The 27,157-nt window shown below is 44.1% G+C and overlaps 1 protein-coding gene across 2 annotated transcripts in view; it reads left to right on the forward strand.

The window, feature by feature from the left end:
* NHSL1 (NHS-like 1) overlaps positions 1–18,724 on the forward strand; it is a 154,581-nt gene extending 135,857 nt beyond the window's left edge. For both annotated transcript variants that reach the window (XM_011962070.1, XM_011962071.1), the window contains 3 exons: positions 6,859–10,143; positions 10,690–10,822; positions 15,972–18,724. In XM_011962070.1, coding sequence (XP_011817460.1) covers positions 6,859–10,143; positions 10,690–10,822; positions 15,972–16,707 — 4,154 coding nt within the window. In that variant the 3' untranslated portion in view covers positions 16,708–18,724. The remainder of the gene's footprint in view (positions 1–6,858; positions 10,144–10,689; positions 10,823–15,971) is intronic.
* The last annotated feature ends 8,433 nt before the right edge of the window (positions 18,725–27,157 follow it).

Genomic DNA, 27,157 nt, shown 5'->3' on the forward strand with positions numbered 1-27,157 from the left:
TCCACTTTTATAGTACATATTCTCCGCCTTCTATGCTGTAGCAAAAGTCAGATGAGAATAGCAATGTTCTGCCTTTGCTGCAGGCAGCCACAGTGACCCAGATGGTATACAGGTGTTCGCCCTATTCTATCATGGATTGGTTTATTACAAACAAAGGCAAGACTGCAGCTGCTCCTGGGGGATTGTGAAGTCTGTCCTTGGTTCGTGCCCTACATGCTGCTGCTATTATTGGCCTGGTTCCTCTGTGGCTACCTGTCTCTAGGCACCTTCCCTCAAACTACCTTAAGGACACCTGTGTGCTTTCTCTCTCTCCTCTCAGTTAATGCCTTATTCTTTCAGATTCTTTTTTCCATTCTTGAAGTGACAGCTAACTAATTTGGAAACCAATCTATACTCCTATGTTCAGTAGATAGTTTATGGAGTAATTTCCTAAAGCACTCCAGCAACATTTATACTTTAACTGGTCTTTTTAGGAGATGTGCCTTCAAGGAGTGACTTTAAAGACAGGCATTTAGGCCCTTCGTAAGATCAGAAGGATAGTGTGGTCCAAATAAAGATGCGGATACACATAAGTATTCCATATGCATTGTCTGTGTATGTATGTCATATGACATCTAGAATGAGAGTTACGAAAGGTTATCACTTTCATTCTTGAACCAACCAGTATGGAAGCCAATAGCTCAGTTGTTTCTTTGATCTTACTAGAATGAGCTGGCCAGCGAGATAAATCATCTCTTTTGTAATTTTAGTATTTTTTAAATCAGTGATTAAAATCCCCGGAATCCACATTCATTTCTTTTACATGTGACATGGAACTGCCACTAATGCTGGAGGGAAGAAAATAGCTTTCCCCACATTGTCTGGGTTGTGACTGTTGCCAGACACGAGACAGTCAATATCACTGCGGTCGATGACATGACCTCGATTAGAACTGGAGGTCAACTGAGACAACCGTATCGAAGAGCTAGTTTAAAAAAAAAAAAGATAATTAGACAAGGACTCTAGTTTTATAGATAGGCTAGTTGGAGGATTACTGGATAGAATGAGGAGTTAACGTTTATATACAGCTTTATTTAGCAAAAATATTGGCTTACATATTTATTTGTTCTGTCCTTTCAGGACTTCTGGTTAATCTTGCCTTTTTTCCCAGTATTTTACACTTATAAGGACTCTGGTTTGGAAGTCTAAAACTACCAAGGTTTCTTTAAAAAAACTTAAAAAAACTTTAAAAACTACCAAGGTTTTTTTTACCAAGATTATCAAATCATACGTAGGTAATGATGATCAAAAATAGACACTTCATATTTTCTTTAAAATTAGTCTTCTTCTAGATATACAGGGGAAGTGTAACAAACAAATTAGGTAAAAAAGAAAATGATGGCCCAAAGGAAAGGCATTCACTAGGAAAGATGCACCCTGTCCAAAAGGCATTGCCCAAGTTGCCTGGGAGTTTGGATTTTTTTAAAAATCTAACCATAGAGAGGACTTCCATGAATTAGAAAGGTATATTATGCTAAATTTTATGCAGTTTTTATTTCAAAATCCATAAATAATAGACTATTATTAATAGTAATAAAATGGAGACCACCCAATATGTAACACTTTAAAATCAAGGTATGATATTTAATGCTTACTTCCAAAACTTATCTGATAAACTAAAATTTGTTGCCTTTCGTTTCAGTGAATTGGACATTTTGAATTTTTTCTTTTATCTTAAATCTGTACAGAAATGTATCTGAACATCGTATTATGAGGTTTCATTTTTTAGAATCAGATAGGATTATTTTGTTGATATATATATATTACACTTGGCTACTGAACTTATCCCTATACATATTCTCTAAGCAGAAAAGGCCTCATCTAAAGGAATCCCTTTATGAATAATTTTTGGTAGTATATACTAAGAAACTACTTGACAAGACTTTTTAAAAACTTACAGCCTACACCTTAAATAAACTGACTTGTAAATCCTCAGCATCGTTAATTACATATATTTTTTAGAAATTCAAAATATTATTAATAAATAAAAGTATAAATAATTATTTTGGTACATTACATCTTAAAATCAGATAAATCCCATCAAGTTTGAGCAGCACCTAAGTGGTCTACACTTGTTTGTAGTTGTCTTTTTGTAGTTTGTTCTGTCTAAAGACATACCTCAGGGATATTGCAGCTATAGTTCCAGACCACTACAATAAAGTGAATATTGTAATACAGCAAGTCACATGAATTTTTTGGTTTTCCAGCGCCTATAAAAGTTATGTTTACACTGTGCTGTGGTCTACTAAGTATGCAATAGCATTATGTAAAAAAAAAAAAAAAAAAAAAGGTACAGTATAAAAATACCTGATTGCTAAAAAATACTAAGGATGATCTGAGCCTACAGACAGTTGTAATCTTTTGCTGGTGAAGGTTCTTGCCTCGATGTCGATGGCTACTAACTGATTAGGGTGGTGGTTGCTGAAGGTAAGAATGACTGTGGCAATTTCCTAAAATAAGACAACAGTGACATTTGCCACATTGACAGATCCTTCCTTTCTTGAATGATTTCTCTGTAGCACGTAATACTGTTTACTAACATTTTACAAACAGTAGAACTACTCTCAAAATTTGAGTCAGTCACTCAAACCCTGCTGCTGCTTTATCAACTAAGTTTATATAATATTCTGAATCCTTTGTTGTCATTTTAACAATGTTCACAGCATCTTCACTAGTAGAGTCCATGTCAGGAAAGCATTTTCATTGCTTGTCTGTAAGAAGCAATGCCTCATTGTTCAAGTTTGATCATGAGATTGCAGCAATTCAGCCACATCTTCAGGCTCCACTTCTAACTCTAGTTCCTTGCTGTTTCTACCACATCTGGAGTCACTTCCTTCACTTCAGTCTCAATCCTCTCAAAGTTATCTACGAGAGCTGGAATCAATTTCTTCCAGACTCTTACTAATGTTGATATTTTGACCTTCTCCCGTGAATTAAAATTGTTCTTACTGTGCCAGAGTGGTGAATCCTTTTCAGGTTTCCAACTTAACTTAGCTCAGATCTATCAGAGGAATCACTGTCTATGGCAGCTTTGGCCTTACAAAGTGCATTACAAAATTATGACTTGAAAGTCAAAATTACTGTTTAAACCATGGGCTGCAGAATGAATGTTGTGTTAGCAGGCATGAAAACATTTATGTCTTTGTACATCTTCATCAGAGCTCTGGGGTGACTAGGTACGTTGTATTTGTGTGTGTGTGTGTGTGTGTGTGTATAATTTTTTGTTTTGAGACGGAGTTTCACTCTTGTTGCCCAGGCTGGAGTGTAATGGTGCGATCTCAGCTCACTGCAACCTCTGCCTCCTGGGTTCAAGCGATTCTCCTGCCTCAGCCTCCTGAGTAGCTGTGATTACAGGCATGCGCCACCACACCTGGCTAATTTTTTTGTATTTTTAGTAGAGACAGGGTTTCTTTATGTTGCTCAGGCTGGTCTCGAACTCCTGACCTCAGGTGATCTGCCTGCCTTGGCCTTTCAAAGCGCTAGGATTACAGGCGTGAGCCACTGCCCTCAGCCTAGGTGCACTGTAAATGAAAGAAATCTTTTTTTGTGTGAGCAGTAGATCTCAACTGTGGACTTAAAAGTATTCAATAAATCATGCTGTAAGCTGACATGCTGTCATCCAGGCTTTGTTGTTCCATTTATAGAGCACAGGCAGATTCTATTTAGTATAATTCTTAAGGACTCTAGATTTCCAGAATGGTAAAGAAACATTGGCTTCAACTTAAAGTCACCAGCTACTTTGGCTCTAACAAGAGTCAGTTTGTCCTTTGAAGCTTTGAAGACAGGCATTGACTATTCTTGTAGCTTTGAAAGTCCTAGATGATTAGAAGATCGTTTCATCTACATTGAAAACCTGTTGTCAAGTATAACCACCTTCATCAACTAACCTAGCTAGATCCTCTAAATAAATTTCTGCAGCTTTTCCGTCAGCATTTGCTGCTTCACTTTTATGTTGTAGAAATGGCTCCTTTCCTTCAACCTCATGAAACAACCTGTGCTAGCTTCCAGCTCTTCTTCTATAGCTTTCTCACCTCTCTCAGCTTTCACAGGATTGAAGAGTTAGGGCCTTGCTCTGGATTAGGCTTTGGCTTAAGGGAAATGTTGTGGCTGGTTTGATTTTCTGTCCAGACCATTAAAACTTTCTCCATATCAGCAATAAAGCTGTTTTTTTATTTGTGTATGCACTGGAGTAGCACTTTTTATTTCCTTCAAGAACTTTTCCTTTGCAGTCACAGCTCGGTTAACTGTTTGGCACAAGAGGCCTAGCTTTTGGCCTATCTTAGCTTTTGACATGCCTTTCTCGCTAGGCTTAATCATTTCTAACTTTTGATTTAAAGTGAGAGACATGCAACTCTTCCTTTCGCTTGAACCCTTAGAGGCCATTGTAGGGCTATTAATGACCTAATTTCATTATTGTTGTATCTCAGGGAATAGAGAAGCCCGAGAAGAGGGAGAGAAGCTGGGAAACAGCTGGTCAGTGGAGCAGTCAGAACACACACGACTTTTATCTTTCACATTTGCTGTCTTATGTGGGTGTGATTTGTGGTACCCCAAAACAATTACAATAGTAATATCAAAGATCACTGGTCACAGATCACCATGACAGATCTAACAATAATGAAAAAGTTTGAGATATTGCAAGAATAACCAAAACGTGACACAGAGACACACAGTAAGCACATGTTAGAAAAATGGCGTCAGTAGACTTGCTTAACACAGGGTTGCCACAAACCTTCGATCTGTTAAAACAAAAAAACAAAAAAACAAAAAAACACACAATTATCTGCAATGCACAATAAAGCTATGCACAGTAAAATGACATATGCCTCTATAGCATTCATCTGTTTCCTATCCTGAAACTTTTTATACTGTGAAAATATTGGAGGGTCTGTTTTGGGAATAGAATTTTGGTGGTCCTTGTGATAAGATATATTAGTTTTTCATATGCTTTTTAAGGTCTTTAGGAAATGTTTTTATTTTAATAAGAAAGTTATACTTAGCTGTAGAGGGTGATAAAATAGCTATATTTCTTTTTTTTTTTTTACATGCCTAGAATGGTTTCACATTTAAAACTGTTACCCAAAAGTATCAGGATTTTGTTTATGCTACTTAAAGACAGTTAAAAATCTACCACTAGCTCCAAGCAAAAACTAGTACAGTTTTGAAAGAAAAAAAATGTATTTATGTAAGGTCAACTCCAAACATTCAAAACTCATTGTTGAATGGAATTAGGTATTTTGAGTGTTTAGAATTGAACTTGTATGCAGTGATACACCAATACCAGTCAACCGCCCATCTTCTAAATTACTAAATGGCAAAACTTTGCACCTCCTCAAAGTGGGTTTTTCTTCTGTCCTGCCCTTTTGCCCACTTTCCCTGTCTGTGTGGGACAGCCTCGTGTGTGTGTGTGTGTGTGTGTGTGTGTGTGTTGTCTGTGTGTCTGTATCTTCAGCGAGTGGGTACTTGAAAGAGGGTAGAGAGAGGAAATAGATCATCTTTGCTAAAAATACAAGTATAAAATTTCCTCTCCATCATCACAGTGAAGAAGACTTTATGCCAGGATCCTTCCTTCCAGGGTGCCATCTCTTTTGAGGTTGATACAAGCACATTGCTGCCATTTCAGTACTACCCGCTGCTATCTGAGTGAGCAAAAAGTGTTCTCTAAACGGTCCATGCCCTGGTTAGATTATGTGTTGGGAAAGGGAAGCCTTAGGAATTCTATTAGCCCTAGGGTCACATCCAGGTGTTCACCTACACAGAGGGGTGTGCTTGACTCGTGTTGCTCAGCAAAGCCCGTGTTGAGATAGATAGATACTCTCGGGTCCTTGTTGGGTGGAGATAACATAGGGAGAACTATAGTTTTACTACTATTTTTAGAGATTTGATTTGTCATAAGGATTAACTTTTTTTTTCTCAGTACACTTTGGGTAGGTTCTTTGTGATTTATTTATTTATTTATTTATTTATTTATTTCCTTATAAGCTCTGTTCTTTCCTGGGTAGCTTGAAATCTAACTGTTTACACTTAAGGTTTACCTAGTCCATGTCCCTCTCTGTTGGCCCTTCCTTGTGTTTCTTTTTTTTTTTTAAACATAGTATTCTCTGTTTGGTTGTGAAACTCCAACGAATAAATCATCCTAATTTGAGGAAATGTTCACTGGATCAGTTCCTGCCGGTTTCCCCCACCAGAACACAACAGATTGCTATTGAATTTTGAATGTCACCAACAGACAGATAATGACTTCAGATGGATAATGAAATGTTTGGAACACAGATGGGCCTGTAAATCAGTTTTCTTTGCCTTAGAATTTCCTTCTGACATAAAGAATTAATGTAATTAACACTGTTTTATACCAGTACCCCTCAAACATGGTATCTCTGTGGCCCTATTGTTCAATTACTACATTCATCTGCCTTTGGGAAAGCTTTGTCACTGCTTGATAGATGGTCTGCACAGTCACCCAGTGGGCGAAAGGCTACCTTGAAGACTTTACTGAAAGGTGGTTATTTCAAAGTAAATCCTCCTCCGAGCCCTCAGCAGCCTTGATCTTGAAGGGATTACCTGAGAATTCCATATGCGGCACTCAAGCCATAGGAGGACTGGAGGTACAAATTAAGAGAAGTACCTGAAATTCATGACAAGAATGTTTATTTTAGAGCTATCAGTAACTTTTTAAATGTACTTAGGTACCTACAGGAGAAAGGACATTAAATCAAATAGAAAATTTTTTAAAAAATTCTGTCAGAGGGGGTGAGGGTATAGGCGATGAACTATGGATTTTATTTTCAGGTAACAAGCCTGTTTCTGCTTTATCTCCAGCATCAGGCACTGGCCAAGATGAGATCGATGGTCACTCAGTGCACACCCCCGATCACTATTCTGCGCTAGGAAGGTTCAATAGCTATCGGTCTGCTGGGCAGCGCTCAGAAACCAGGGACTCCAGCTGTCAGACGGAGGATATGAAGGTCGTACCACCTTCCATGAGGAGAATCAGGGCACAGAAGGGGCAAGGCATTGCTGCCCAGATGGGCCACTTCTCAGGTTCTTCTGGCAACATGTCTGTGCTGAGCGATTCTGCGGGGATCATACTCCCTTCCCGCCTCACCAATGATGCTGGCTTCCATAGTCTTCCGCGTTCTGGAGCGAGGGCAAACATTCAGTCTCTTGAGCCGAGGCTGGGTGCCCTGGGACCTGCAGGAGACATGGATGGCACATTCCTCTACCAGGGAGGTCACCCACAAGCAGATGAAAACTTAGGCCATTTAGGAGGTGCCTCAGAGACTGGAACACTTTTGAGACCCAAATCCCAAGAGCTGAGACACTTTGAGAGTGAAAATGTAATGAGCCCAGCATGTATGGTTTCTCCTCATGCAGCCTACTCCACCAGCATCATCCCAAATGCCACACTGTCTTCCTCTTCCGAGGTCATCGCTATTCACACTGCTCAGAGTGCAGGGCAGCGGGAAAGTAGAAGTTCTGGCTCATCACATGCAAGGATAAAACCCAGAGACCACCTCATCTCCAGGCATGCTGTGAAAGATGATCATCAGTCTCCCGGTCGCCACTGGAATGAGGGTCACACCACCATTCTTTCACAGGCCTTAGACCCTCATTCCCCTGGTACACCCACACTGTTGTCCCTCTGTGACTCGGCAGTCTCTCTAAATGCTCCAGCAAATAGGGAGAATGCGTCCCAAGCCATGCCGTATAATTGTAGAAACAACCCAGCCTTCCCAGCCCACTCCCAAGATGTGGATGGCAAGAGTGAATCTAGTTATTCAGGGGGTGGAGGACACAGCAGCTCGGAGCCCTGGGAATACAAGTCCTCAGGTAATGGAAGGGCATCCCCCCTGAAGCTGCATTTAGCAACTCCTGGCTACTCCACTCCCACAAGTAACATGAGCAGCTGCAGTTTGGACCAAACGTCCAACAAAGAGGATGCTGGGTCGCTGTATTCCGAGGACCACGATGGCTACTGCACATCTGTGCACACTGACTCTGGACATGGATCTGGGAATCTGTGCAATAGTGGTGATGGCTTTGGGAACCCCAGGCACAGCGAGGTCAATGTTTTTGATGGAAGAACTCAGAAAAACCAAGGGGACCGGTCCAATTACCAGGATAAATCCCTATCGAGAAACATCTCTTTGAAGAAAGCAAAGAAGCCTCCCCTGCCACCCTCCCGGACAGACTCCCTCCGCAGGATTCCCAAGAAGAGTGGCCAGTCCAACGGGCAGGTGCTCAACGAGAGCCTGATCGCCACACTCCAGCACTCGCTGCAGCTAAGCCTTCCAGGCAAGGGTGGCAGCTCGCCCTCCCAGAGCCCCTGCAGTGACTTGGAAGAGCCCTGGCTGCCCCGCTCCCGGAGCCACAGCACGGTCAGTGCTGGCAGCAGCATGACTTCCGCCACCACCCCCAATGTCTACTCCCTGTGTGGGGCCACACCATCGCAGAGTGACACGAGCAGTGTCAAGTCAGAGTACACGGACCCCTGGGGTTACTACATTGACTACACGGGCATGCAGGAAGATCTGGGGAACCCAGCAGAGGGCTGTTCAACCAGCAGCGGGGTGCCCACTGGGAACGGGCCAGTCCGCCATGTCCAAGAAGGGTCCAGAGCCACAATGCCTCAAGTGCCCAGTGGTTCAGTCAAACCAAAGATCATGTCACCAGAGAAGTCACACAGAGTCATTTCTCCATCCAGTGGGTATTCCAGCCAGTCGAATACACCCACAGCACTCACCCCTGTGCCTGTGTTTTTAAAATCAATGTCACCAGCAAATGGGAAGGGGAAGCCCAAGCCCAGGGTACCAGAAAGGAAGTCCTCTCTGGTATCTTCAGTATCCATTTCCTCCTCGTCCACTTCTCTTTCCTCTAATACTTCTACTGAAGGAAGTGGCACTATGAAGAAACTGGATCCAGCCGTGGGCTCTCCCCTGGCTCCTCCTCCTCCTGTTCCCTCTCCTCCATCCCCTTGTCCTGCAGACAGATCTCCTTTCCTTCCTCCCCCACCTCCTGTCACAGATTGCTCCCAGGGCTCTCCTCTGCCTCACTCTCCTGTGTTCCCCCCTCCGCCGCCAGAAGCTCTCACTCCTTTCTGCTCCCCACCTGATTGGTGCCTTTCTCCCCCGCCCACTGCACTGAGCCCCCTTCTTCCAGATTCACCTGTGTCCTTGCCATTGCCCCCACCTCTCTTACCTTCCTCGGAGCCCCCACCCGCCCCACCTCTTGACCCCAAATTCATGAAAGACACCAGGCCGCCTTTCACAAATTCTGGCCAGCCAGAATCCTCCCGGGGATCCTTGAGGCCGCCTTCTACCAAGGAGGAGACCAGCAGGCGCCCCATGCCCCTGATAACCACGGAAGCATTGCAGATGGTGCAGTTAAGGCCGGTGAGAAAGAACTCAGGCACCGAGGCAGCACTGTTGTCTGAACGAACAGCTCAGGAACAGCGAACTCCAATTGCTCCACAGTACCACTTAAAGCCATCTGCTTTCCTGAAAGCCCGAAATAGCACAAATGAAATGGAGAGTGAAAGCCAGCCTGCCTCTGTGACAAGCTCGCTTCCAACGCCTGCCAAGAGCTCGAGTCAGGGTGACCATGGCAGTGCGGCCGAGCGCGGCAGCCCTGTGAGCCGCAGCCCTGGAGCTTTGAGCGCTGGGGAGGCAGAGGCTCGGCCCAGTCCCAGCACCACCCCACTCCCAGACTCTTCACCTAGCAGGAAGCCACCCCCCATTTCCAAGAAGCCCAAACTGTTCCTGGTGGTACCACCTCCGCAGAAAGATTTTGCAGTGGAGCCCGCAGAGAACGTGAGCGAAGCCCTTCGAGCCGCGCCCAGCCCCACGAGGGGAGAGGAGGGCTCTGTGCACAGCAGAGAGGCAAAAGAGAGTTCTACAGCCCAAGCTGGCTCTCATGCCACGCACCCTGGCACCTCGGTTCTTGAGGGAGGAGCTGCAGGATCCGTGTCTCCCGGCAGAGTGGAAGCCAATGTCCCCATGGTTCAGCCCGATGTCTCACCAGCCCCCGAGCAGGAGGAGCCAGCTGAGAACAGTGCGGATGCTGGGGGCGATAGGGAGAGCTGCCTATCTCAACAGGACGGAGCAGGTGAGTCTGGCTTCCTGGCTTCTCTCTCCTGTGCCCTCTGCCCATATGCAGCTGAACCAGATAGGGTTGTTGAATGCTTACACGTGGAAAGAACCCAGGTAGATCAGATTGGTGTTAAAGCTAGCAGTATGTAGGCTTCCTGTGCAAAAACACAGATTAAGTTACCGGCTTTGCATTTTGTTATTATTTTTAAAATCTAGACCTAAAGGCATGGCAGAAAATAGGGGGACGGAGATGATCTGCAGCAGGCTGGATATTAAATAGCAATGGGTAACACCTCCCTTCCAAAGAGCCACAAAGAAACCTTGCAACAAAATTTAAGAGAGATGCCGTGGGCGTTCTATACTTTAACAAAGAATGAGCTCTGGCTCTCAAACTAGTGTCATTTCCCCCCTTCTTTGTGAACTATCAAACTACAGACCTATGGCATCTCCCTGTGGTTCTCACATTGTCAGGATTGCAGGGAAGCAGCATATTTAGAAGCTTGGCTGAGGACTGAAATTCTAGTCACTTGTGCATCTTGTGGGCCTGCCTGATTTTCCGTAGCTGGGGTGCCGGAGACCACCACAGCCAGTTCATCCTCAGAGGCCTGTGACTTCCTCAAGGAAGACGGGAGTGATGAGGTGATGACCCCCAGTCGACCCAGGACCACAGAAGACCTTTTTGCAGCTATTCACAGGTATTTCAAACTCCTTCCTTTGACTTTAATCTACTGTGTAATTCCTTCTTTTCAAGCAGCACCTCAATTTACTTTTTTTCCCCGAGGTTTCTTCTGTCACCCAATCGTGACTCCTTAACTTTACTGTTGATTTTTATAGTTTTATTTCCTCTGACTCCAATTTCTGTTTTACTTTGTTTCACTGATTTTTATGACATTGGGGACAGAGGCACAATTGTGATACCTTCTGGTAGGCGCTGCTCTTCCTGGCAAGGGGTGTAGTGTGGCAGTCATAAGACAGAGTATATTAGCAAGAGTCGGATTAAAGCGGCTGACAGTGCAGTCGGGAGGAGGAATGCTGTGTTCTGTGGACTTAGGATGCACAGACTAGCTCCATGGGACTCTCTTCCTAAAGATGTTTTAGTTTATTCTAATTTTTTTTCATTTTACAGAAAAACCACAATTATACAGTGCAATTTCTTTGGCTGCTTAAATGTTTCTATAAAAGGGTACGTCCCTTTAAGCGGGAGCAAGAGAATGATTTGTGCTGGTTACTGTATACCACTAGTGCCATCTACTGGCATCAGAAATCGTTGGGTTTAAAAACAAACAAAGAAAGGGTAAAATTTTCAAAGTAATGGCCTGAACTGTTTGTACTTTTTATATGTGGTCACCTTTAAGGGTAAATATGCTTTAGCACTAAAGTTTTACTTATTGCATCATTTTTCTGATTGTAAACAGCTGAGTACTCCCACAACAGTGTCATTGTAAAAACTGATGACTGTGTATGTGCAAGTACGTTAAGCCGTAATGCTGTATAAACCTTTTGCTTCCTTCTAGACTTCTTTACCACGGTATTTCCAGGTAACTCTAATGAATGTCCTTATGCTGCTAAGGCCTTATTTTGCCCTGAATGAAGATCCTTTTTTTTTTTTTTTTTAAACCTCCTGAAACAAAGCATCCTATAGAATCATTTGATTCTGTGTGTGAATGATCTTACGTCAGCACTGCTTTCCCAATTCCTGGACTCTCCCTGAAAAGGCTATTGCATAAGATGAACAACATAGTGCTGTACCTACCTGACGCTCTTCATGTCACACATAAACATCTAACTTGGTGCAGGGGGAACGAAGCAGGTGAATTAATGTGCTCCTCAAGAATTATCCTCTTTACATCACTCCTCTAGTGTTGGTATAATAGATCCTAAAGACTACCCTCTTTAACATGGACTGGTTTCTTTAGTCTCATTAGAAGTAAAAAGATCGCTAGTTATCCAATTATTTCTCAAAACAGAAATGATAAATGATGCATCCTTTGAAACTTTAGTGGCAATTCTAGAAGTTCCCACAGATGTTTCAAACTCTTAACCACACTGGACACATAAGCTCTCAATAAATATTTCCTGAATTAAATGAAACCAACTGGTATTTAACCACTAGAAGATTCTTCCGAGACTCAAAGTATTTCATTTAGTATGGAACGCACTGGGTTGCTAAATATACAGGCATATCTATCTATTTATAATAGCCATCCACAGAGAAGATTGCATTTCCTGGTCATTCTGTGTACTAAATACTTGGTTCCAGTGAGGAAATCCAACTGTTGTAGGTCCAAATTACTGCATATTTTTTTCCCAAAAATATGCCAAAAGCCTTTTCTATATTTTGGCAACCTTCTTAAGGCACTGAAAAATGTGTGGTTTCTCTTACTAGGGCATTACATCGACTGCAGATGTAGAAATCGGTCAGTTTGTATTATTCAGTGCACGTATGAGAGAAGTAAAAGCCAAGTAGGCCTTAAGAATGGATTGCAGAGAGAGAGCGAGGACACATGCTAATTTCTGTTGTAGCGTTGAGAATAAATTAGCAGACATAGTAAGAATCCATCTACTGTATGTGCTTTTTTAGGCTTTATTTTTATGTCCTTCAGCGCTTAAGCTCATAATTTAAAATAAAGAATATCTAAGTTGGAACACAGCTTCCAAATTTTATAATGCAAATTAATTCACTTCAGATTTAAAGCCAGATGGAAAATGTAGAACACCAGTTGAGGTGTGAAGTTTTTCTATTTATTGAAGTAATTAGTTTTTAAATCAGTGTTAACTGTTTAAGCACTTTTTATAGCCGTCTTCCTTAAAAATACATATTTGTGTGTGTGTCTGTGTGTATGTATAGGCAAAGAGTTTGTACGTTTAGATTGAATTATTTAGTGGGCACCTGCTCTTGAGAGATGACAGTGCTTTCATAAAATCCCATCTTTCTTCCTTTTTTTTTTTTCCTTTTTGATACAGAGTCCAATTCACGCTGTCACTCAGGCTGGAGTGCAGTGGCACGATCTTGGCTTACTGCAACCTCTGCCTCCCAGATTTGAATGATTCTCCTGCCTCAGAGTCCCGAGTAGCTGGGATTATAGGCGTGTGCCACCATGCCCGGCTAATTTTTGTATTTGTAGTAGAGACATGGTTTTACCATGTTACTCAGGCTGGTCACCCCATCTTCTTTCTTAATTCTGTGTCTACAATTAAAGGTCATAGTTTTAATCAAGTTTAGTTGTGACTTGTGTAATGGATCTCAGCATACCCTTACCATTTAAAAACTAAATTAAAAATTAACTCACCAGCCAATACCTAAAAGAATGAAATGAGCAGAGCTGCTTTGGGGAGTAGACCTTGTAAGTGGTGAGGCCATGTGCTGTAAGCTCAGGTCCTACTTGTCATACTAACAAGTTACCTTTTCTGAAACCCAAAGCAGTTGGGCCAGACCATTTCTTTTTTTTTTTTTTGAGACAGAGTCTTGCTCTGTCGCCCAGGCTGGAGTGCAGTGGCCGGATCTCAGCTCACTGCAAGCTCTGCCTCCTGGGTTTACACCATTCTCCTGCTAGTTTTTTGTATTTTTTTAGTAGAGACGGGGTTTCACCGTGTTAGCCAGGATGGTCTCGATCTCTTGACCTCGTGATCCGCCCGTCTCGGCCTCCCAAAGTGCTGGGATTACAGGCTTGAGCCACCGCGCCCGGCCCTGGCCAGACCATTTCTAACGTCTTTTCTAGCTCTACAATTTTGAGATGTTAGGATGTCTGTAGTGTTGTGATCTGGTCCTAACTCTTATCAGGACACTGCTCTTATTGACTACTGAGCGGGACCATGAAACCTGTACCGTAGGTCGTGTTCTGAGGTCCCAAAGAGTCTGGTGCCCTGTCCACTATGGCCACCCTTCAGACTCTGTATTGGGTCCTTACTATTTTCCAACTTCTGCTTTAGTGGCATCTTTTTGACCAGAAGAATGGAGATGACCCCAGGAACACCAAGCCCAGGGCAGCCAGCATGGGAGCATCTTGCCCTCAGTCTTGCTGTGTAAGCCATGTAAAAACTAAATCCATTTTCCATGTGACATTCAAAGGTTTGTTAAGCACCTGCTCTATGCCTGACCAATTATGGCTATTACTGCGTTCACGTGTGTACTGACAAACTGTGACCTATATACTGTTATTCCCCTTTTTGTGATAGGAAAAATACACAGTCAGAAATGTTAACTTGTCCAAGGCGACGGAACAAGGAAGCTTTAGCAGTGGGAGCCATGTAGCTTCTTTATTTCACTTAATCTTCACAAACCTGTGAGATTGGTATCTTATAAGTGAGGAGGCGCAGCACACATGGGTAATTTGTCCCAGGTCACACAGCGAGAGGTGGGAAGAGTCTGGTTTCAACTCTTAATCTGTATGTACAGAATCATACTCTCAACCTTTCCCTGCTGCATGTTCTACAGTTTTATAGCAGGAAAGGAGATATACCCACGTCTTTATTCTGTTAACTGTGTCGAGTTTCCTTAAAGCAAGTTGTCCTGCACTTAGCTGAGAGACACACACTGAGTTGTTGTCATGAAGAGACCAGCAAGGGGCCATTTGGTTCATTGGCTTTATCATCTCTTTGTCACTGTCAATGGAAAGCACATTGAACAGTGAGTTTCTTAGAGACTCAGGACAAGAAATACCGACAGGAAACCTTCAACTTTCTTTGATTGCCCCTTTGTCTTCCCCACCCCACCCCTCACATTTTCTTGATCAGTGCAAGCTTTGCTGAGTCAATCATGAAGCAGGATCTGGCACAGAGGGTTCACCTTTGTTTTCTGGAAGGCTGGATTTTAGAAGTTGGCGCATGGTCCTGGAAGAGCTGAGGAAGACTGGTCTGACGGCAACTTCTAAAATAACTGAGAATGTGAAGCTGAGGAGTTGTTCTAGGACCTGGAGTGGGGTACATCTTAGTACAGGGGATATTCTGGCATGGAACAAGAAAAGGAAGCATAGAAACAAAGGAGGGTCAGCATGTGAAATTCACTCCGGATCAGCCCATCTAGGAGAGATCAAGGAAAACTGGCCATTATTAAAACTTTTAGTCCTATTCAAAGTAAGTTAATACAGTGTCTAAGATTTGTTTCAAATAGGGAGGGTGGAGACAAAAGAAGGGTGACCATAATTCATGATTATCATAGGTGTGTTATGAGCTCATGTGGTCTTGCAATGAGCTGTTCTTTTTTTTGGTGAGTGTTTGAAATTTTCCAAAGTTAAAAATAAGTTATTTGCGGGACACAGTGGCTCACGCCTGCGCCTGTAATCCCAGCACTTTGGGAGGCCGAGGCAGGCGGATCACCCGAGGTCGGGAGGTCGAGACCAGCCTGGCCATCATGGCAAAATCCCATCTCTACTAAAAATACAGAAATTAACTGGGCGTGGTGGCGGGCACCTGTAATCCCAGCTACTCAGGAGGCTGAGGCAAGAGAATCGCTTGAACCTGGGAGGCGGAGGTTGCAGTGAGCTGAGATTGTGCCATTGCACTCCAGCCTGGGCAACAGAGCAAGACTCTGTCTTAAATAAATAAATAATTATGCATTTATTAATTTTTCTTTCTTTTTTTTTTTTTTTTGAATAGAGATAAGGTCTTACTGTGTTGCCCAGGCTGGTCTTGAACTCCTAAGCTCAAGTGATCCTCCCACCTTGGCCTCCCAGAATGCTGGGATTACAGGTGTGAGCCACTGTGCCCAGTGAAAAATAAATTTTTTGAAAGTGAATCTTAAGTAGATGGTGACCTGAAGATGCGATAAGAGAAGCAGAGTGGTTGTGGCTGACAGTCTGTGGTCCCATGGGAATTAACCTTTTTCTTAATGTTATTAAATCTCAGATCCAAAAGGAAAGTCCTCGGCCGTAGAGATTCAGATGATGACCACTCCCGAAACCATTCTCCCTCCCCGCCCGTGACACCCACCGGCGCTGCCCCGAGCCTGGCCTCTCCAAAGCAAGTGGGATCGATTCAGAGAAGCATCCGAAAGAGCAGCACCAGCAGTGACAACTTCAAAGCTCTGCTGCTAAAAAAGGGCAGTCGTTCAGACACCAGTGCCCGCATGTCTGCAGCAGAGATGCTCAAGAACACAGACCCTAGATTCCAGAGGTCAAGGTCAGAACCTTCACCAGATGCTCCCGAGAGCCCGTCAAGCTGTTCCCCAAGCAAAAACAGAAGGGCACAGGAGGAGTGGGCCAGGAATGAAGGCTTGATGCCTCGGAGTCTGTCCTTTTCCGGCCCCAGGTACGGCCGCAGCCGAACACCGCCTTGTGCCGCCAGCAGCAGGTACAGCATGCGGAACCGGATCCAGAGCAGTCCCATGACCGTCATCTCGGAGGGAGAAGGGGAGGCCGTGGAGCCTGTGGACAGCATAGGCCGCGGGGCTCTGGGCGCTGCGGAGGGATGTTCCCTGGACGGACTGGCGAGGGAGGAGATGGACGAGGGCAGCCTGCTCTGTGGGGAGGGGCCTGCCGCCTCTCTGCAGCCCCAGGCCCGCGGCCCCGTGGATGGGACAGCCAGTGCAGAGGGCAGAGAGCCCTCCCCGCAGCGTGGCGGTTCTCTGAGTGAGGAGAGTTAGGGCCAAGAACATAACTCTCCCAGGTGACACGGGGGGAGATGAGCAATGCAGCACTCTAGGAAGCCTGCTAGGCGCCCTTCCCTGGCTCACCTGGGGATCCCACGCTGTTTCTGTGCTGTGGGCCCGGGGTTGCCAGCCCTGCAGTGTGAGTGAAGGGTTATTTAGGACTCGCTTGGCACTTGCCCTGTGGCTTAAGAACAAGTAGAAGCTTAAACTTCTGAAAGTTCTTCCTGGGGTTTTTTTTTTTTTTTTTTCTGAATGCTGGGTGTGTGTGTGCATTTTCAACACATTTTAATTTTTAAAAAATACATGTATACACAAACAACATGTACAGAAATAGAAGAAAGCAAGCCAGAGTTAAGCTTGATAGAGTAACGGAGTTACTCTGGACTAGATGGTAATTGCTTTCAGAGCATTAGGTTTATGGAAATCAGCGAGTTCCGTAAGAAAGGAGAAGATGTTACTTCTAAGAAAGAGGCAGTAGAGTTGCTGGATCTTAATGCACAGAACACACAGATATATGCACACGTGTGCTGCTGAGGTGAGGCAGGTCTGGTGAGCACAGAGGCTGGGAAGGGGCTAAGTGACTAATTGGTTCAGGTACTTTTTTCTAAGGGAGGTAGACTTTGCTTCTTTTTTGTAAAAATGACAAACATGTAGAAGTGGCAACGCTGTAACCTGGTGCCTGCTGCTGTGCAGCCACATACACACAATTGTAGCCTGATTTTTAGAAGTGTGGGTAATTTTTTAATGAATTTCCTCCTTGAGTAGCAGCTGAGGTCATTGACAACTGAAGTGACGCTGTGGACATACAGAGAGGGGAAGGGTTTTTAGAGGAGTAAGTGATACACTGCTGGAATTTGTTTTCTGCCTATGAAATAAAATTATTTTTCAGAATTAAATTTGAAAACTTGCACTACAGAACTATGGGTGGGGCTTTTCCTTTTATAACAGTTTTGTTGTTGTTTTTAACCAGAGTTTAAACTTCCATTAGGCAATTTCCTGTCACTTGAAATGTCAACATCTGCTAACTTTTGGATATCCTTTTGGTTACACCAAAGAAAAAGTTATGGCTATTTTTTTTTCTCCTTTGAACTGCCTACAGTATCATGTCCTAATTCAGAAAGATTTATCAAAATCTATTATATATTATCTTACTTTGAAGAAAATGCTGAATAGCTCTTGTTAGTCAAATAAACTGATAAAAATTGGTAGGGCCTGGCTATCAGTTAGCCCTGGGAAATGAATTTTTAGATTAAAAAGGTTTTTTTGCATCATTTGGTTTGTGCGTTTTTATATTTGTTTATAAATAATTGAGTTGCTAATTATCTTATAATCTTCTCCAGTCAGATTTTCAACAATATTAGACATGGGACACAAGTGTGCCAAGTCTTTATTTTAATGTAATAATCTCATTACCCCTACCCTTACTCCCTTAACTTTCATGTACTTAGACTTCATTTGTTAAATAAGCCAGAGGATTGTCATCTTCATTAGAAGGACCTAGGATGATAATGTGGAGACTGTTGGTCTGAATCTAGTGCAACTACCACCTGCCAGCTTTTGGGGGGTATGAAAGTATCTAAGAGTTGGACTGCACGGGTCAAATCATTATGAGACTTATAAACTAAAACTTTAGATACCCATTTAGAAATGTCTTGAAGGCAAAAACAAACCTAAAGAATGAAGACTCTTTCCCTTCTCTGAAAAAAAAACAAAACACTGCTCTTCACACAACCAGAAATCAAGACTAGAGATTTGGAGCAATTGTCTACTAATTTGGCACAAAGATCGTTTGTTCTTTAGAAAACTGGCATTGGCTTTTGAATATGAAATCTTCTCATAGCTGCCTAAAAAAGACTAGAATGTATATGGATATCAGAAACCTTTAATACATAATTTATGCAAAGATAAAACAACATAACACTAATTATAAAACTATTTTTAGATCCCCATTTTTAATGAAAAATGCACATTTGTATTTAATTTGCTTTGAATAAAATAATTGTAAAGTAAATATTTGAAACATTTCTTTTTGTTTATACATGTATTTTTTTGAATAATGAGATAGGTCTTCTTGTACAGAATTGTTGAGTGTTTTGCTGGATACAAACAGAAAAGCAGTGAGACCAGAAGGTCTCTGGGGGAGGTGAGGACCCAACAGAGAGGAGGTGGAACATCACAGACACTGGATGGCGCCATCTACCAGGGCACGTGGAAAAACAACCCCACATCGTGTCCTATGGACTTTGGAATAAAATACGAATAACCTATCACCTGGCGGTTCAGATGACATGGCATGTGGAGAGATGTGACAACTTCTCACAGGCATGGATGAAATACAGGGAGAGAAAAATCGAGATTCATCCCTGAAACATGGCACCTTCCACATGGCTACTCTACTCCATGGGGCCCGCTTCTGTTACGGACCACATCTTATTCAAAAGCTCCACAGGGGTAGATCTGATGGCTCTCATATCCTGATACTTTAAGTTCCAGATAATCATAGACAGAAGCCCCAGCCCTAAATTATTTCCACTTTATTTTTACTATCAGTGGGGAGAGAAACAAATGACTGTTTGGTCTGTTAGTTGGAAACAACCTCAGTGTGATCTGCTTTCTGCCATCATACTATTTCTGAAGAATCTTGATTGAACCCTTGCTTTTCCTGTGGGGGTGACAGTATATTCCGTAGGAGAATCACAGTGAAAAGGAGGTGTTTCTGTGTCTCCATATTTCTCCCCACCCATCAGGGCGGCATCTTAGGAGGAGAGGGGAAAGAGTGGCTTTCTTGGTTCTGCCGTAGTAGGGGTTCAGCCTGCATGTGATGCTGATTCCATCATCAAATATGCACAGCAGGGTAATTTGCTTTGGCAGATGTGAGGATATTGTTGGGGGAACAGAGCGTCATTTGAATGAAACATGGACCTGATTCTTGCACCACTTTCCTTAATAAGCCATTCGGTAACTGTAATAGTTTCTCTCTGACCTACCTTCCACAGCGGCCAGCCTTTACTCACAGAACAAGGAGTAGAGCAATCTGTAGTCATTTGTTCAGCAATGGAAAAAGAAGTCCTAATAAATGCTTCTCATGTGCTAGGTAAAGACAAGGAGGCCCAAAGATAGAAAATGTGGCTGAGCTATCAGTAAGGGGCATGATCCTACTGCCAGTTTAGATTCTTCAAGAAGTAGACACTGAGATAGTTAGAATACCAAAGGTTTTATTATTGGAGTAAGCACCTTTGAAAGGAAAAAAGGAAGCAGGACAAGGCAGGGAGAGCAGGCGATCGACCATCCCAGGGGAACTCTGGGAAAAAGGTCACTCATTGGAGGAGTCCTGTGTTGGACTGAAACAGCTAGGTCCTGGTACCACTGCCTTGCTTGGTCGTTGGCAAGAGCCCCCCAGAGAAAAGCATGCTCTCAATTTCCATAATTTAGTGAAATCACTGGCCACCAACCCCTCCTGTCTTGAGAATAGTGTGACCTCAGCTTGAAAGCTAAGGTGGATCCTGGTGAAGTAGCAGCTGGTGGCTGCCAGCTACCCACACTCCTTGCAGCCGGATGGCACGTCTTGTCTTGAAGGGGGATCTAAATGGCACCTCCCCATGCCTGCCACGGTCCACCCCTTGCCTCTGTGGATCCATTTCCCCAAAAACACGCAGAGAGTGACTGTTCCAGTCTCTTCCTGAGGATAATTGTTGAAAGAGGAGTTTGGTAGGACCAACTAGAGCACCTTCCTGCAAATGGTTTTGGAACCACAACTCATCCTCATTACTCCCTGCTTCATTCTAAATTCCCCTCACCCTCAACTGTCATCTTTGCTGGTCTTGGTGGCTTTTTTGATAGTATAAACCAAGCTCTCATTCCTGAGGGTCCTGAGCTCCTGTGAGCCAAACCCTTCTCAGACCAGGGTTGCTGCACTAGTCCATTCAGTTACAGCTGGGCGAGGAGTACAGAGGGTGCCTCCAGTGGATCTGCTAAGTTCCACACACACTGCTCTTGCCCCCATCCTCTGACAGCAGGCTTACCTACTCTTGCAGTTCATGCTAAATTACCCTTGACTAGATGGTGACTTCTTGCCTACTGGTCCCTGAACACAAAGAGTCCAAAGTGCCCACATAGTAGCAGCAGACTGTAGTTCAATGGGATTCTTGCAATATTGCCTAGAGAAGGTATACACTCTCTGAGAACTAGGACTTCTGATGCTGTAGAACCCAGAGTTTCAGGCATGGGAAGTACTAAGTCCCTCAATGGTTCATTGGGTGTGATGGTAAGTGGGGTCACTCCTGCCTCCACTCCTTGGTTCTGAAATCTATATATTCCTGCTGTAGACACAACATCATACAGGCTTTCTGATTCAATAAGTATACTGTGTGCAGGAGATGGCGGCATATCTTGGCAGGGTATTGGCTCCCACCTGGCGCTAAAGCAGACAATGTCAACATTCCATCAGGCCAGCAGCTTCTAGGTGGTGCAGTATGTGATAGGAGACGTGGATCCTATGGCCATTGGCGAACTCTCCCTGATTAGGTGTTAACATGTATAGATCACGTATTCAGCAAGTCCGTGTTGACAGATCAGATGTTTTTATAAGTCCCTAGATTGTGTTCAGGACCCTGTAGGCCCAAAAGGAACCACATACCTAGAATAGGAAGTCTGTCCTTGTGTGAGTAAACTGCCGGTGCTTCTACGAAAGAATGAGCCCACCATAGTGAATTTGCTATCAAGTGACGAGTTGGTCCTCACAGCCTCTTCGGGGTCTCAGCATTGGTACCTAATGCTGGCAGGTTGGATAGTGAGAGTGAGCAGTGTCTAAGTTGGCCTTGGTAAGTGGGAGTGCATGTTGCTGGGTTCCATGCATAGCCTCCATCTTTGCCACCACTGCCATTTTGTGTATGCATTTTGCCAGCACTGAGGTGGGCACTGGCAAAAGCTAATAGAACAGGCTAAGTCATTTCATCTACTTGGTTGTTTAGTGCCTCTTCTGTGGTGGGTGCTATTTGGTGGGCATTAACATGTCATACAGTTTTTCAAGTTCTGTGTCCACTCCATATGCTCATCCGCGTGCCTCTACCCCAGACCTCCTAATCATCCATGTTTTTTCCTCCCAAACTCCTAATCAGCTGGCAGGCCATTTTCTGCTATTTCCATAAATATTTTACCTGTCCTCCCTCACAAAGTGAATGATCCAGTGTACCTCAAAAAATTCTGCCTGGTTTTTACGGTAAGATTGCAATTTTTTTCCCGTTTTTCAATGTCACCTTTGAGTGAGGGTCCATTTTCAGCTTGCAACTACAGAGTAAGATGACTTATTCTGAAATAAGATGACCAAGCCCGTGCATTCCTCTTCCTTCAGTGGATTATATAGGTCCTCCAACAACCACAGGGAGGGGTGATGTAAAGGTGCCACTGTGCAGACATGGTGGTTGGGATCATTGCTCTTGCAGTTTGCTTATGTCCTCCAGTCCAGCTTGGAACTGCTCCTGTATATGTATCATTTCCATCTTCCAATGGACGGCTGCCGATCCTACTAGCTTATGACTTGGTGCTTCCCACAGCATCTAGTTAAGATGGGCAATTCTGGATACAGCATCACTGGGTCTCAAAGTTCCGCGTCTACCAGGGCCTGGTAGCACAGCAGAGGCTGTTTTACAAAAAGCATATGATTCTCTCCTGCAGTTAGAACCACCTTACTTCAGGGCCCTGGGAACCTGCACTGTGATTCTCTCCCTGGGCCTTGTCATCTGTTCACACTGCATCTTCTTTCCCCCTACCTCCAGTACATAAGATCTGCCACATCACATAATTTAAGCTGCTAATTTCTTCATATGTGTCACTTCTGGGTCTACTTCTAATGATTACTCTTTTTTTTCCTAATTATGGGCCATAATTTATATTTCTCTTTGTTTCCAGTACTTTTTTTTACTGGATGTTGGGAATTGTGAGTGTTATGTTGTTTGTTGATGGATTTTGTTATATTCCTATAAATGGTATTGGGCTTTATTCTGAGTCACAGTTAAGTTTCTTGAAATTAGTTTGATCCTTCCAAGGCTTGCCTTTAAGCTTTTTTAGGGGAAGTCCAAATAAGCCTTTGGTCTAGGAACAATTTGACCTCAAAACTAAGGCAACACCCTTTGGAGGACTTCACCTGATGACCCATGCATTATGAGTTATTTCTACTATGGCTAATGGAAACCCAAACTTTTCACAGCCCCGTAGATGATCTGTAAATTATTTGCTCTACTACTTTCCAGTTACTCATTTCTTGGCTTAGGTAGTTTCTTCTTACACCTTCACTCAACCAAGGACTCTAGGGGACCCACTGCAGATCTACAGCACTGTGTGTGTGTGCTGCTTCCTTCTCTCCTCTCACTTACTCACCTTGGCCTCCAGTAACACTGATCTCCATCTGCTCAACACAACAGGACCACTGGTCTCTGGCTTCCCCCTCCCTGTTTTGCTGCCTAGAAATTGCCTCCAGGCCATTAGCTTGAGCAATCACTGGACTCACCTCATTATTCCCCCTTCTCTCAGAGATCACAGTCCTGTACTATGAACTTTCAGTGTCTAAAAACCATTGTTTCATATATTTTGTCTGCGTTTTTAGTTGTTTAAGAGGGACGGGTAAATTGGGTTCCCATTTCATCATCATGGCCAAAAGCAGATGTTCACCTGAGGTGCTTAAAAAACACTGTTCAAGGCAATATTGATTATGGTTTACTGCCCTGATTGGAGGAGATGGAGTTTAGAAGCTTATACTCTTTCCCCAAAGGAACAAATGTAGGGGTTATGCTGCCTGCCAAGGATGTCAGTCTCAATTATACATTCAGGAATTAGGCAGATAACCAATCAGATAACCTGCAGGCCCAGGAGATCTGCTGTAAGCCAAACTTTGATTAGAACTACATTTACTTTCTAGCCTCTGTATGCTCCCATTTTAATGGGAAGAGGAGGAACTGTAATGACACTTTGGGTTTGTGGGTATCAGATGTTAACTTGGACCCTGACGTATCCAGGTATTCCTCTTTCCCCAGGGTAGAGCCACCTGAGTAAATGGCCATAGATCCTTTAGAAAAAGAATGAGGGGATCATTACTGTGTACACCTGCTGAAATGTTGCAGGAAACTTTCCCCTATGGTACAGTCACCCAGAGCAATTAATGAGCTCTGGGTCAGAAAACTGAACTAGAAACTGGCAAGGAATCGTGTTTTTGTTTTTTAATTGGAGTGATCTCTCTCAGTCCCCTGCTCATCAGTTCTTGCTTGCTTTTGATTATATATAAAGCCTTACCCTTTTTGATTAGTCAGCTGTTTTGTCCCTAGGAATGCCTTGTTCTACCAACTATTTCCATGAGACTTTACAGGTCAGGGCCCCTTGGCTGCCATTTGGAACTTACTGGTTAACAGGATACTGATGGCACCCTGGCTTCTGTGGCTGGCACTGCCACCTGGGCTCTTCAAGGTCTCATCATCATCCACATTGCTCTCAGCAAGCGAAGTTCCATCACAGCCTTTCCTGCCAGCCCCAGCCTGCTGAGGAGAGCCACCGCTGAGCTCCTTCATGATGCTCAAGCCTGCTCACCAGTGCATTCCCAGCGACCTTGCTGAAGGATGGGTCCCTTGGGCCTTCCCGTGGAACATAATTGTCTGATGGGTCCCGTTGCCTCATGTATCCATGCCAGCAGGCTCCCTTCCCTGAGCCTTCTCATTCCTTTCTCTATTGTTTGTCCCAGCCATTCAGGCATTTCAACATTTTGATCACTCTTTCTAGGCTTCTACGAAGCCACCCTAGAGCAGTGAATCTGTATTATCTCCTGGCATTTTTCTCATGGTGTGAAATCCTGTATCCCGAGAGCCCCAAGTCAATATACCCCCTCCTTTATCTAGTTGTAAAAACCCAGCCCCTTTGACCAAGCACCCTCAGGATCCAGTCCCAAGAGTATACCCCTGCCCCCTGCAGTACATGCCACCAGGTTAGGTGGCTCCTCTGACATAGAGTCCATTTCTCCCTCATCAGACCCCTCAGCTGCAATCAGTTATGTTCTGACTTAAGTCTTGTTATAGGCCTGGTAGCCAGGAGAAGGGGAGGGACCAATCTTGAGGGGCACCTGTTGCTTCATGGGGAAAGACCTTGGACACTGAATTCCCTTGTGTTAGGGGAGAGGCAGGAAGGGAGGGTAGTTCCAGCTCTTCATGGGGAAGGGTGGGCCTCTTCTGCAGGCTCTGAATATTCAGAGTCTCCTAGGGAGTCAAATGGTTGGGGATAGCCACTAAATGTCCCCATCCCAAGTTTTAGGTTCCCACGTTTGATTCTGACCTTGATCTAACAGGCCTGGTTTGGTTGAGTATCTGTTGGCTGTTAGCTACCTTTACCATGGAATCCTGTGCTTGACCTTCAGCTTGCTCTGCTTGGCTACAGCATGAGATGAGGACTTGTTAGCAAGCTACCACAGAGACTCTGCTGCTCACACTTAGTTTTGTTTGTTATCTGACCTCAGTTTTTCATTATCCACTTGCAGGATGTCAATCCAGCTCAGCAATAACCATGGAAGCCCATTGTCCTTGTCTCTTTTATCCACCTTCCCATATTTGAGACACCCAAATCACCCAGCAGTCATTGCATTCCCTTGTAGCAGCATGCCATTTCATCTGCAGTCTTCATCACTGGACAACCTTCTTGTGCCAGGGACTGTCTGTGTCACCTATCCACCAGGGATGGGGGCCTCCGAGCCAGCCAGACAGTGAGTCACTCAGCCTGCTAATGCTGTCTTACCACCTACATTCGTGGGCCACTGGTACCAATTGTGCCAATTTTAGGCTGAGATGGAGTTAGGAGTACAAAACTGGTGAAGTGACATCTCTGAAAGGAAAAGGGAAAAGCAGGATTGAGCAGAGGAACTGTAGAATCTAACAAAGTCTCTACCAGCCCACCAAAAAGCTCCAGAGCAGAGGCTGTTTATTAGAGGGGTTTCAAGCTGGTAGAAATGACTAGGTCTTTTTTTTTTTTTTTTCTTCCTGAGACAGGGTCTCACTCTGTCACCCAGGCTGGAGTGCAGTGGCATGATCATGACTCACTGCAACCTCCGCCTCCCAAGCTCAAGCAATCCTTTCACCTCAGCCTCCTAAGTAGCTGGGACTACAGGCGTGTGCCACCACACTTGGCTAATTTTTTATTTTTTGGACAGACAGTCTCACTAGGTTGCTGACTGGTCTTGAACTGCTGGGCTCAATCTATCCTCCCACCTTAGCCTCCCAAAGTGCTGGAATTACAGATGTGAGCCACTGCACCTGGCCTAAATGGCTAGGTCTTATACCACCACCTTGCTCAGTTATTGGCTGGACGTTGCCAGAAAAAAAGCATGCTGTCAGCTACCACTACCTTGCTCAGTTTTGACTAGGTCCCCCTCTCTCCCATAGAATAGTGTATCCTTATCTTGAAATCTGGCGTGGACCCTGAAGACAGGAACAGGGGAGACTGTCAGCGAACCACACCCCTCACAACTGGGCGGCTGGTACTTCCTTGAAGGTAAATTTGAGTGGCACACCTCACGTTGTCTGCCACAACTTCAATTCCCAGAATAAAACTGACCATTCTTTGGTCATAGTAACAATTAAGTACCAGAAACAATCAATGACAATTTCACATCAGACACCTCACCTCCAAACCAGGCTTCTAAATCATGCTAATCAGCAGCGGCCTCACTCTGGTAACTGCATCTCCACAACTAAAGCTCAATCAACTCCTAAATGCTTTTGAAAGTCTGTTAATCCTTCCTAAAACCCTGCCTAAGGTCAGCAGTTTTCTTTATCGGGACAGACCGTGCCCTACAAGACCGTGCCCTACAGTGCTCTCTTGCTCAGCAGTGTGTGCAGCTTTTTGTTCCAGGTACCAAACATGGCCTCTCCCTTTAACACTGTCATGTCTGCCCCTGGCTTTCATCTGACAACTCCTCGTCATTCAAGTCTCAACTGTCTCTTGAGAGGCCTTTGCTGACCACCTTATGTGATGCCCACCACACCCTACCTAACCACACTCTACCCCACTGCCCTGTTTCAGTTCTTCATCACGCTTGCCAATTTCAAGTATCTTATTTGTGTTGAACTCCCTCACCCTCTAGAATGTAAACTCCATGAGGCCAGGGGCCTTATCTGTCGTGTTCACAGTGGGAGGGTGAACGAAATAGTTAAGGAGGTGGAAAGATGTTTTTGAAGTTAGTAAAGAGGAAGTCAGTGATGAGGGGCTTGGGACACAGATTTTCTTACCTTAGCAGAGTGCCTGGAACAGAGCAGGGGCTCCCTACAATGAGTTAAAGAATGAATGAAAATACATGACAGTTCGGTGAAATGTTTAGGGGAAAAAGCAAGATTTTTAGGGGGTTAAGTGGAGACCAGAAAGAAAGGAATGAATTCACTATGTTTAAATGGAGTTAAATGGAGTATTCCTGTGCAGT

Source organism: Colobus angolensis, unplaced genomic scaffold, assembly GCF_000951035.1.
Source record: "Colobus angolensis palliatus isolate OR3802 unplaced genomic scaffold, Cang.pa_1.0 Scaffold58, whole genome shotgun sequence".
NCBI lineage: Eukaryota > Metazoa > Chordata > Mammalia > Primates > Cercopithecidae > Colobus > Colobus angolensis.